General features: G+C 42.3%; 1 protein-coding gene across 1 annotated transcript in view; it reads left to right on the top strand.

Moving 5' to 3' along the window:
* bckdk (branched chain keto acid dehydrogenase kinase) overlaps nucleotides 1-12,736 on the top strand; it is a 39,733-nt gene that overhangs the window by 24,927 nt on the left and 2,070 nt on the right. Inside the window, exons 8-10 of the mRNA XM_014197166.3 lie at nucleotides 2,967-3,095; nucleotides 6,584-6,673; nucleotides 12,202-12,357. Coding sequence (XP_014052641.1) covers nucleotides 2,967-3,095; nucleotides 6,584-6,673; nucleotides 12,202-12,357 — 375 coding nt within the window. The remainder of the gene's footprint in view (nucleotides 1-2,966; nucleotides 3,096-6,583; nucleotides 6,674-12,201; nucleotides 12,358-12,736) is intronic.

The raw sequence follows: 12,736 nt of genomic DNA, 5'->3' as shown, positions 1-12,736 counted from the left end.
GGAGGAGTTGTGTTTTGTGCTGTAATGCATTGGAGCAGGCTTTCCCCCTAGCTGGGAATGGAATGTTTGAAATCGAACTAAATATGATATTGATATTTTCCACTGGCTCTGTGTCTGGGTCTTCTCAAGGTCAAAGTCTTAATCACAGCTCTGTCGCACAATGAACGTATCCAAATAGTGTCCACTCATACTCACATACAGTCGACCACACTCTTCACAAGCCTCTGTGCACTTGTTGTCCCAGTTCAGCCTCTCTAGGAATGTGCAGCTGCTATCTTTCTCTCTCAAACACTCTCTCTTTCCAGTCGCTGGGTTCTGGCTGCATAAGAACAAAGGTACTAATGCAGATTTTCTGAGTCAAAGGTGGCAGACCCTGAATCAACAAGCTGTCCTTTTTCCTTTACATGCAGCCCTGTGTTCAGAGACCCTCTGATTTGTAAAGAGCAGACCAGTTATGAGTCTCCTTTTAGCACTGATCAGCACATTAGAGCAGACTGGATGTCTTTCCTCTAAATATGTGGTCAATAACTGATGCAGACCACTTGTTTTTTTGGCACAATGTGGACTGTCAGTGTGCTATGGTTAAACTACAGTGCTTTCAGAAGGAATTTAAAATGGATCAAATGTATACATTTTTTGTCACTGGCCTACACAGAGTACCCCATAATGTCAAAGTGTAATTGTTTTTCGCAGCTTTTACAAATTGAATTAAAAGGAAAAGCTGAAATGTCTTGAGTCAAGTATTCAACCCCTTTTGTTATGGCAAGCCTAAAGAGTAAAAATGTGCTTAAGTCACATAAGTTGCATGGACTCACTCTGTGTGCAATAATAGTGTTTAACATGATTTTTTGAATGACTACCTCATCGCTGTACCCCACACATACAGATAATTGTAAGGTCCTCCAGTTGAGCAGTGAATTTCAAACACAAAGACCAGGGAGGTTTTCCAATGCATCGCAAAGAAGGGAATATATTTGCAGATGGGTCAAGAAAAAAAGCAAACGTTGAATACCACTTTTGATCATGGTAAAGTTATTAATTACACTTTGGATGGTGTATCGCTACAAAGATAGACGAGTCCTTCCTAACTCTGTTGACTTCCTCTCGAAGGAAACTGCTCAGGAATTTCATCATGAGGCCAATTTTTAACTTCAAAACAGTTGGAGTTTAATGGCTGGGATGGGGGAGAACTGAGGATGGAGCAACATTGTAGTTACCCCACAATACTAACCTAATTCACAGAGTGAAAAGAAGGAAGCCTGTACAGAATGAATAAATATTCCAAAACATGCATCCTGTTTGCAATAAGGCACTAAAGGAAAAACTGCAAAAAATGTGGCAAAGAAAATAACTTTTTGTCCTGAATACAAAGTGTTATGTTTGGGGCAAATACAACACATTACTGAGTACCGCTCTCCATGTTTTCAAGCATAGGGGTGGCTGCATCATGTTTTGGGTATGCTTGTAATCGGTAAGGACTGGCAATATTTTACAGGATAAAAAAATAAACTGAATGGAGCTAAGCACAGGCAAAAACCTTGAGTAAAACCTGGTTGGTTAAGTGTGCCTTGAATTCTAAATAAAATCAGACTGTGTCACCAGCAAAGCACCCCCACACCATAACACCACCTCCTCCATGCTTCATGGTGGGAAATACACATGCGGAGATCATCCATTCACCTCACAAAGACACAGAGGTTGGAATTAAAAATCTCCAATTTAGACTCATCAGACCAAAGGACAGATTTCCACCGGTCTAATGTCCATTGCTTGTGTTTCTTGGCCCAAGCAAGTCTCTTCTTGGCCTTTAGTAGTGGTTTCTTTTGTAGCAATTTGACCATGAAGGCCTGATTTCACGCAGTCTCTTTTGAACAGTTGATGTTGACATGTATCTGTTACTTGAACTCTGAAGCATTTATTTGGGCTGCAATTTGAGGCTGGTAACTCTAATGAAGTTATCCTCTGTAGCAGAGGTAACTCTGGGTATTCCATTCCTGTGGCGGTCCTTATGAGAGCCAGTTTCATCATAGTGCTTGATGGTTTTTCCGACTGCACTTAAAGAAACGTTTGAAGTTCTTAATGTTCCGCATTGACTTACCTTCATGTCTTAAAGTAATGATGGACTGTTGTTTCTCTTTGCTTATTTGAGCTGTTCTTGCCATAATATGGACTTGGTCTTTTTCCAAATAGGGCTATCTTCTGCCCCTACCTTGTCACAACACAACTGATTGCCTCAAAGGCATTAAGAAGGAAAGAAATTCCTCAAAATAACTTAACAAGGCTGGTGTGTTAATTGAAATGCATTCCAGGTGACTACCTCATGAAGCTAGTTGAGAGAATGCCAAGAGTGTGCAAAGCTGTCAAGGCAAAGGGTGGCTATTTTGAAGAATCTCAAATATAAAATATATTTAGATTTAACACTTTTTTTTTTGTTGTTGTGGTAACTACATGATTCCATATGTGTTATTTCATAGTTTTGATGTCTTCACTATTATTCTACAATGTAGAAAATAGTACAAATAAAACCCTTGAATGAGTAGGTGTTCTAAAACCTTTTGACCAATAGTGTAATTCTGCATTTCGTTTTCTATGTCTAAACATGTTTTCACTTCGTCATTGTGAGAGTGGATGGGGTGGGGGGTGGGGGCAACAATTGAATACATTTTGAATTCCGGCTGTAACAACAGTGAAATAAGTCAAGGGGTATGAATATTTTCTAAAGGCACTGTAGGTATGAGAATTGCGACATGATTAATTTGAACAAACTACCCATGTGTAGGCCTATTCATACTTATAAAGTCACACATGTAGGCCTCATTTTGCAAATTCCCCTCACAGTATAAATAGGCTATACTTGCACAAATACCTTTTCTGCAAGTACTGTTGAGGCCTGTAAGTTAGGATGTGTTTCCGTACACAATCGTGATCTTATGTGTTTCCTTATGGCTCCCTCATGTTTTCTGCAGGCGTCTGTGTGAGCACCAGTATGGTAACTCCCCGCGGGTGCGTATCAATGGCCATGTGGCGGCCCGCTTCCCCTTCATCCCTCTGCCCCTAGACTACATCCTGCCAGAGCTGCTGAAGAACGCCATGAGGTACCAAAACACTTTCCTTCTCCTAACCAATATATTCTTGTTCATCACCAAACAGAGATCTCACAGAAATGTAATCAAACCAACATTGAGTTTCAGACATGGTGTAGCCAACATTGACACCTCAGTCGATTAGAAAATCGGGCCTGTGACAAGTGTGCCGTCCGTCACCTGTCAGTCCCCAAGCCATTGTAACGGACTTTTAGAATGATCTATGACAATGGTCTGTAATAACTTGGCCAGCAGTGTTTTTCTCATTTGGGAACATTGTATAGCCTCTGACTGGTTGTGTGTTCATAGCATTTTTTTTTTTTGTGAATCCCATAGTGCTGCAATGTATACTATATATATTTGTATGTGACCTATTTCCCCCCGTCTACCGCCTTTTATCTTGAAGTTCTTGGCTCAGCTGAAACTATGTTAAGGGATACTTCATGATTTTGGCTTTAAAAAAAATAATTAAAAAAATATCGACTTCACCAGAGTCAGATTAACTTGTGGATACCATTTTTATGTCTGTGTCCAGTATGAAGGAAGTTGGAGTTAGCACTGGCTCCCGAAACTTAACTAGCAGATACCAATAGACTTCCAGTCAATGCGCTAACGCTAGTAAGCGATTGCATTAATGCAGAGACATAAAAATGGTATCCACGATTTTCATCTGTCTCTGGGGGGAAAAAAATCCCTTGTAAACCTTTCATGCTATTTGACTTTCCTTGGCTGTGACTGCATCTGTGCTTCCAGCTAATTTATGATCTGTGAATGGAAACATGAGGATCTATTCAATGTATAAGCCTAGTTGCGCTTACGTGGCACATTACAAGTCTTGCCCTGCCGGGTAGCCTACATTTTGTTACGTGTGCTTTCCTGAAGGACAAATCGTTGTCTATTGTCTTAAATGGCAAGTCTTCAACTTCTCTTAAATCATTATGATAAAACCGTATTGAGAGAAGCTTTTTGTACTCCATCATGAACAAAAGTTGGGCATTTCATTTTATCAGGAAATGTTGATTGGCCACAACTTCAACCACATAGCTAGCACTTTTGTTGACTTTTTTATTTTTTTGCATTGACATTTCTGGTGTATATGTGGCAGCCATTTAACAATAAACCATCCTCTGGGCCAAAAACGAAGGACCGGTTACAGACCTTTCAGGTCAGAGGCCACAATGGCCCTCCAAAAGCAATATTTTTTTTTTTTGGGGGGGGGGGGGGTTAACCCCACGGGTTAACCCCACGGGTAACTCAAGCCCCCTAGAACTCCCTACCCATCCACCCCACTGTTCTTTTCTCACCATGGCAGTGACCTGACTGTACAGACCCCGTCTTTCTTCTAGAACACTGTGTCCTTGGCAGAAGGTCTTGGCCCAAACCCCACTACATTCCTTGTGGACTAATAGGGGTGAATCTGAACTGCGAATGCGAAAGGGACACTGTTGGTGTTGTTGCATAGCCAGAGCAAGCGCCCTTGAGAATTGAAGTTAGTCTGTGGTTGTTCCCCGGTAGTTTTAAATAGCTTATTTCCCTTATGACAACTTATCTGGCAGGACATCGGACTCCACGGTAGCCATTTTATGACTATACATAACTAAATCCCTAGTTTGACCTCTCCTCTAATGAAGTATTAAGCAGTGTGCTACTGCTCTTGTAGTTATGTTGTTTTAGCTAACATTCCACTCTGCCACAGGCTACTGATCTTGGCGGTCAAATGTTGCCCTGGCACTCTAACTTGTGAGAGGGATGCTAGATTGTGTGTTAGCAGACGGATGTGTTTTCGAATAAGATTCTAATCAGCCATTAAATCCAATGAGGAACGTTTTCTATTCTTGGAGCTCTTTCTCAGATGTTGCGGTTAGCAGACAAACCATTCACTAATGTTCCTTGTTCCCATAAGACTGTTTCAGGGTGCGTGATCATTACACAAGTGTCATCTATCAGTGAATCCCTCAACAATCCTGTTAACCTCTATGGGCTAGGTGGGACGCTAGCGTGCCACCCATGGTGCACTCCATCAACAGCAGGTGCATTTCAAGAGCGGCAAATTTGAATCCAAATAAATGTCAAAATTCAAATTTTTCAAACATACAACTATTTTACACCCTTTGAAAGATAAACATCTCCTTAATCTAACCACGTTTTACGATTTCAAAAAGGTTTTACGGCGAAAGCATAAATTTAGAGTATGTTAGGACAGTACATTTACAAGAGTTGTGTGTAATGTTTTGTCAATTCAAAGACAGGGTAACCAAAACCATAAAACCAGCTAAAATGATGCACTAACCTTTTACAATCTCCATCAGATGACACTCCTAGGACATTATGTTAGACAATGCATGCATTTTTAGTTCTATCAAGTTCATATTTATATCCAAAAACAGCGTTTTACTATGGCATTGATGTTGAGGAAATCGTTTCCCTCCAATAACCGGCAGTCAAGTCAGCGTCACAAATTAAATAATTAAAATTAGAAAACATTGGTAAAATATTATATTGTCATTTAAAGAATTATAGATTTACATCTCTTGAACGCAATCAACTTGCCAGATTTAAAAATAACCTTACTGGGAAATCACACTTTGCAATAATCTGAGCACTGCGCCCAGAAAAATACGCGTTGCGATACAGACTAGACGTCATGTTGGGGAGATCTAAAATCGAAAATACTATGTAAATAATCCATTACCTTTGATTCTCTTCATCAGATGTCACTTCCAGGTATCACAGGTCCATAACGAATGTAGTTTTGTTCAAAAAAGCTCATCATTTATGTCCAAAAATCTCCGTCTTGTTAGCACATGATCTAAGCCAGCCGGACTTCTCGTCATGAACGAGGGGAAAAAATATATTTATGTTCGTTCAAACATGTCAAACGTTGTATAGCATAAATCATTAGGGCCTTTTTTAACCAGAACATGAATAATATTCAAGGTGGACGAATGCATACTCTTTTATAACGTATTGGAACGAGGGTACCCAACATGAACTCGCGCGCCAGGTGTCTAATGGGACATCATCGTTCCATGGCTCTTGTTCGGTCAGATCTCCCTCCAGAAGACTCAAAACACTTTGTAAAGGCTGGTGACATCTAGTGGAAGCAATAGGAAGTGCCAAAATATTCCTCAGCCCCTGTGTTTTTCAATGGGATAGGTTTAAAGGCAATACAACACATCAGGTATCCACTTCCTGTCAGAAAATGTCTCAGGGTTTTGCCTGCCAAATGAGTTCTGTTATACTCACAGACACCATTCAAACAGTTTTAGAAAATTTAGGGTGTTTTCTATCCATATGTAATAAGTATATGCATATTCTAGTTACTGGGTAGGAGTGGTAACCAGATTAAATCGGGTATGTTTTTTTATCCAGCCGTGTCAATACTGCCCCCTAGCCCTAACAGGTTAACAGATTCTGTGTCAGGTTACGTTGAAGGACCACAGAGGCTAATATCCTCACTCTGCCTGCCCTTGACCTCCCCTCTACCTGTGTCCCCACAGGGCCACCATGGAAAGCCACCTCGACACGCCTTACAATGTACCTGATGTTGGAGTCACCATCGCCAACAACGACGTAGACTTTGTCATCAGGTGAGTGGGTTACCTTTGGCACACTAAGTTGGGACCTTTTACCTCTATCTACTCAAAAGACTCCTTTTAAAAACATTAAATAATTAGGAGTCCCATACTCTGGGCTTAATCGTTTAAATGGGGAAACCTGACAACTCATCAGGGGAAGTGTTTCTAAGCTGCACGCTTATCGGGCCCAGTGTGGTCACCATGGGAACGGGTTCCGGACCACATTGGAAGTACCGTCAGACTTCTTCTACTCTAGTGCCGTGTTTAAGAACCTTTAAATGGATGTTGACACTGATTCTAGTATCCTGTTGACTAATGTCCAATCGATGGAAAATGAACTCTGAGCAAAGCTTTAATCACAGCATTCCCTGATGTCCCTCTGTGGCTTAGTTTTTACTGAGATGTGGACGGACAATACACTAGACTCTGCTATTCAACCAGTCAACTTCTCCATATTGCGAATGGCTTGAATGGCGGCTTCTGGTAAGGTGGGGTGGAGCTTTGTTTCCACAAACATTTCCTGGTGTACCGAAGTTGTAAACATTGAGCTCCTGTTCACCCGATCTGGAGTTTCTGATGCTAAAAAACCCTGGATGAATGGCTATCTGTACAATGTTGAACCCGTACTGCAGCATTCAATGTTAGCAGAACGAACCCAGATGACTCTGTGGCGCTCGATGCGTAGAAAGCAAGCAGGTACGGGCTCTGCAAATCCATTGGGGACGCAAATAGACCGACTTAAACTTGAATTGATCAACAACTCGCATGTGGCAAGGATTCAGACTATTACAGACTACAAATGAAAATCCAGCTATGTGGTGCCTACCGATGCCTCCCTCCCAGATGAGTTTAATACATTCTATGCTCACTTCCAAGCCATTCAGGAAGACTCTCGCTGCTCCGGACGACCAGGTGCTTTCACTCTCTGAGGCTGACTTGAGGGAAAACTCTAAAGAGTGAATACTCACAAAGCTGCCGGCCCAGAGGGCATCCCCTTAATGTGTGCTGACCAGCTTGCAAGCGTTTTCTCTGAGATCTGCACCCTGGGACTATAGTGTCACGAGTTAAGTTCCTCCGCATCACTGAAGACTTGTCATGGACCACCACTCTTGTCTAGAGGGCGCAACAGCGTCGTCTACTTAGGTGACTGAAGAAATTAGGCATGCCGCCCCGGGTCCTCTCCAAATACTACCTCTGCACCATCGAGAGTGCCCTGACCGGTTGCATCACGGCCTGGTACGGGAATTGCTCCGTCCACGACCGCAAGGCCCTTCAGCAGGTGGTGAAGACGGCACAGTACTTTATCTAACCTTTTTTTTTTTTTTTTTTTTAACTAGGAAAGTCAGTTAAGAACAAATTCCTATTTACAATGACGGCCTACTGGTGGGTTAACTGCCTTGTTCAGGGGCTGAACGACAGATCTTTACCTTGTCAGCTCTGGGATTCGATCCACCAACCTTTTGGTTACTGGCCCAATGCTCTAACCACTAGGTGACCGTGCTCCCATTCATTAAGTACATATACTTGAAACGGTGCCTGAGGGAGGCATGCAGCATCAAGGACCCCACACACCCCAGCCACGAGATGTTCGCTTCCTTAGTCGGGCAGACGGTATCGGCACATGAGGTCTGATACCAACGGGCTCAGACAGTTTCTATCTACAAGCCATCAGACTGCTGAACACAAACTGGACTGACCACCTGCTCTGATTCTCCGCACCTTAGCACACATGCGCACACACCCATACAGACCTACACACACATACACTACCGTTGTTTGAGGTCACTTAGAAATGTTTTTTTTTGTCCATTAAAATAACATCAAATTGATCAGAAATACAGTGACATTTTTAATGTTGTAAATTACTATTGTAACTGGAAACAGCAGATTTTTTAAAATGGATATCTACATAGGCGTACAGAGGCCAATTATCAGCAACCATCACTCCTGTGTTCCAATGGCACGTTGTTAGCGAATTCAAGTTTATCATTTTAAAAGGCTAATTGATCATTAGAAAACCCTTTTGCAAATATATTAGCATAGCTGAAAATTGTTGTCCTGATTTTTAGAGGCAATAAAACTGGTCTTCTTTAGACTAGTTGAGTATCTGGAGCATCAGTATTTGTGGGTTCGATTACAGGCTCAAAATGGCCAGAAACAAAGCACTTCTAAAACTCGTCAGTCTATTCTTGTTCTGAGAAATGAAGGCTATTCCATGCGAAAATCTCGTACAACGCTGTGTACTACTCCCTTCACAGAACAGCGCAAACTGGCTCTAACCAGAATAGAAAGAGTGGGAGCCCCGGTGCACAACTGAGCAAGAGGACAAGTACATTAGTGTCTAGTTTGAGAAACAGACGCCTCACAAGTCCTCAACTGGCAGCTTCATTAAATAGTACCCGCAAAACACCAGTCTCAACGTCAACAGTGAAGAGGTGACTCTGGGATGCTGGCTTCTCAAATCAAATTTATTTGTCACATACACATGGTTAGCAAGTGTTAATGCAAGTGTAGCGAAATGCTTGTGTTTCTAGTTCCGACCATGCAGTAATATCTAACAAGTAATCTAACAATTTCACAACAACTACCTTATACACACAAGTATAAAGGAATGAGTACGAATATGTGTATATATAAATGAGTGATGGCCGAACGGCATAGGCAAGATGCAGTAGATGGTATAGAGTACAGTATATACATATGAGATGAGCAATGTAGGGTATGAGAACATTATATAAAGTGGCTAGTGATTAATTACATCAGATGGCAAGATGCAGTAGACTGTATAGCATACAGTATATACATAAGAGATGAGTAATGTAGGGTAAGTAAACATTATGTAATATAAAGTGGCTAGTGATAAATTGATTACATCAATTTTACCATTAATAAAGTGGTTGGAGTTGAGTCAGTATGTTGGCAGCAGCCACTTAATGTTAGTGATGGCTGTTTAACAGTCTGATGGCCTTGAGATAGAAGCTGTTTTTCAGTCTCTCGGTCCTGCTTTGATGCACCTGTACTGACCTCACCTTCTGGATGAGAGCGAGGTGAACAGGCAGTGGCTCGGGTGGTTGTAGCCCTTGTCTTTTTGGCCTTCCTGTGACATCAGGTGGTGTAGGTGTCCTGGAGGGCAGGTAGTTTGCCCCTGATGATGCGTTGTGCAGACCTTACTACCCTCTGGAGAGCCTTCCGGTTATGGGCGGAGCAGCTGCCGTACCAGGCGGTGATACAGCCCGACAGGATGCTCTCGATTGTGCATCTGTAAAAGTTTGAGTGTTTTTGGTGACAAGCCAAATTTCTTCAGCCTCCTGAGGTTGAAGAGGCCCTGCTGCGCCTTCTTCACCACGCTGTCTGTGTGGGTGGACCATTTCAGTTTGTCCGTGATGTGTACGTCGAGGAACTTAACTCTCCACCTTCTCCACTACTGTCCCGTCAATGTAGATAGGGGGCTGTTCCCTCTGCTGTTTCCTGAAGTCCACGATCATCTCCTTTGTTTTGTTGACATTGAGTGCGAGGTTATTTTCCTGACACCACACTCCGAGGGCCCTCACCTCCTCCCTGTAGGCCGTCTCGTCGTTGTTGGTAATCAAGCCTACCACTGTAGTGTCGTCTGCAAACTTGATGATTGAGTTGGAGGTGTGCATAGCCACGCAGTCATGGGTGAACAGGGAGTACAGTAGAGGGCTGAGAACGCACCCTTGTGGGGACCCAGTGTTGAGGATCAGCGGGGTGGAGAGGTTGTTACCTACTCTCACCACCTGGGGGCGGCCCGTCAGGAAGTCCAGGACCCAGTTGCACTGGGCGGGGTCGAGACCCAGGGTCTCGAGCTTAATGACGAGTTTGGAGGGTACTATGGTGTTAAATGCTGAGCTGTAATCGATGAACAGCATTCTTACACTGGTATTCCTCTTGTCCAGATGGGTTAGGGCAGTGTGATGGCGATAGCGTCGTCTGTGGACCTATTGTGGCAGTAAGCAAATTGGATTGGGTCTAGGGTGTCAGGTAGGGTGGAGGTGATATGGTCATTGACTAGTCTCTCAAAGCACTTCATGATGACGGAATTGAGTGCTACAGGGCGGTAGTCATTTAGCTCAGTTACCTTAGCTTTCTTGGGAACAGGAACAATGGTGGCCCTCTTGAAGCATGTGGGGATAGCAGACTGGGATAAGGTTTGATTATGTCAGTAAACAGAGGCCGAGTTCTTCTGTCCTCTATCCAGTGTCTGTTATTTTGCCCATCTTAATCTTTTATTTTCTTTGGCCAGTATGGGAGAGCTTTTTCTTTTCAACTCTGCTTAGAAGGCCAGCATCCCGGAGTCGCCTCTTCACTGTTGACGTTTCAGAAGAAAGTTCTTTGTTTCTGGCCATTTTGAGCCTGTAATCAAACCCACAAATGCTGATGCTCCAGATACTCAGCTAGTCTAAAGAAGGCCAGTTGTATTGCTTCTTTAATCAGCACAACATAATTGCAAAAGGGTTTTCTAATGATCAATTAGCCGTTTTTAAAATGTTAAACTTGGATTAGCTAACACAACGTGCCATTGGAACACAGGAGTGATGGTTGCTGGTAATTTATATTACAATTATCAGCAATGTAGATAGGCATTCCCTGTGGCTCAGTTGGTAGAGCATGGTGTGTGCAACACCAGGGTTGTGGGTTCGATTCCCACGGGGGGCCAGTACAAAAAAAAATGCATGAAATGTATGCATTCATTACTGTAAGTCGCTCTGGATAAGAGCGTCTGCTAAATGACTAAAATGTAAATGTAAATAAAACAAAAGAAAATCAGCTACAATAGTCATTTACAACATTAACAATGTGTACACTGTATTTCTGATCCATTTGATGTTATTTTAATGTACAAAAAAAGCTTTTCTTTTAAAAACAAGGACATTTTTAAGTGACCCCAAACTTTTGAACGGTAGTGTATAAACATATACAGTCATGCTACACATACACAACTGCTGCTACCAGAATCTTATTATACTGCCAAATGTTTACACCTGACCCCTATCCCCCCCTTATTTACTTCATGTTCGTATTTTATTATTTCTAATTGTTGCATTGTCAACGGAACCTACAAGTAAGCATTTTGTTGGACGATGTATGCCATGCGTATCCTATACATACGACTAATACAACTTGAAACTGAGCCTAAAATGTTTGACCACCACAGATTGCAGAACAGGTCAGTGTATTAAGTACTTTTGTACTCTAGTAATTCCCAAATGTATTTAAATAAGGTGGGCATATAGGAGAATGCAAGGCCAAAGGATGATACTGGCTTTCGACTAAGTCGTTTTGATTAGTCAGTTTGCCATTGACCACCATTGAATGGGATGAAAATAATTGCAATCACCAGAAACTGCCAGATATGTAATCCTTTATACTGTAAATGTCTGCTCTTTGTCTTCAGTTGACCTACTTTTGAAGAAATGTTCAGCATCATACTACTGTGTCAGGGATAGCCAACTAGTGTTCATTTTCACAGTTAATGTTAGCTGGTTGTGTAACCCTGGGCTATCCTCCATCTTTGTCAGAATCTCAGACCGTGGCGGCGGAATCCCCCACAGGATCCTGGACAAGGTGACAGACTACCATTACAGCACAGCTGAAGAGAGCAACCAAGACCCTCGCATGAACAACCTCTTCAACACCATGACCAACAGCGGCCCTCAGTCCGGCCCCATGCACGGGTGAGTAAGACTGGGATACCCACTGTTTCCTGCATCGGTTCTTACACTACATAATGCAGGGTTGAATTGACTTCTTCTGTGCCATGGAATGCCAATGTAAAATGGTCAATGACACACACTTCCATTCCACTGATTCCATTCCTCTGTTTACAAAGCAAGTGACAAATACAATTTAATTTGTTCACCTGGGTTTACTTCATCTTATCCATTCTCCAACAAGTCTCAATAATTCATATGTAAGTAAAAACAGTTTTGTATGAGCTGTTCTTTGCTAGTAAGTAGTCATGAAGATGACACCTACGAAATACGTCCTTAGTGCAATTATTTATCTTGCGACTGCATGAGGGTAATGTTTACATCTGCGTTTAGCATCCCCAAA

The sequence above is a fragment of the Salmo salar genome, chromosome 04 (assembly GCF_965601325.2).
Source record: "Salmo salar chromosome 04, fSalSal1, whole genome shotgun sequence".
Classification (NCBI taxonomy): domain Eukaryota; kingdom Metazoa; phylum Chordata; class Actinopteri; order Salmoniformes; family Salmonidae; genus Salmo; species Salmo salar.
This window is presented reverse-complemented; position numbering and strand designations above follow the sequence as displayed.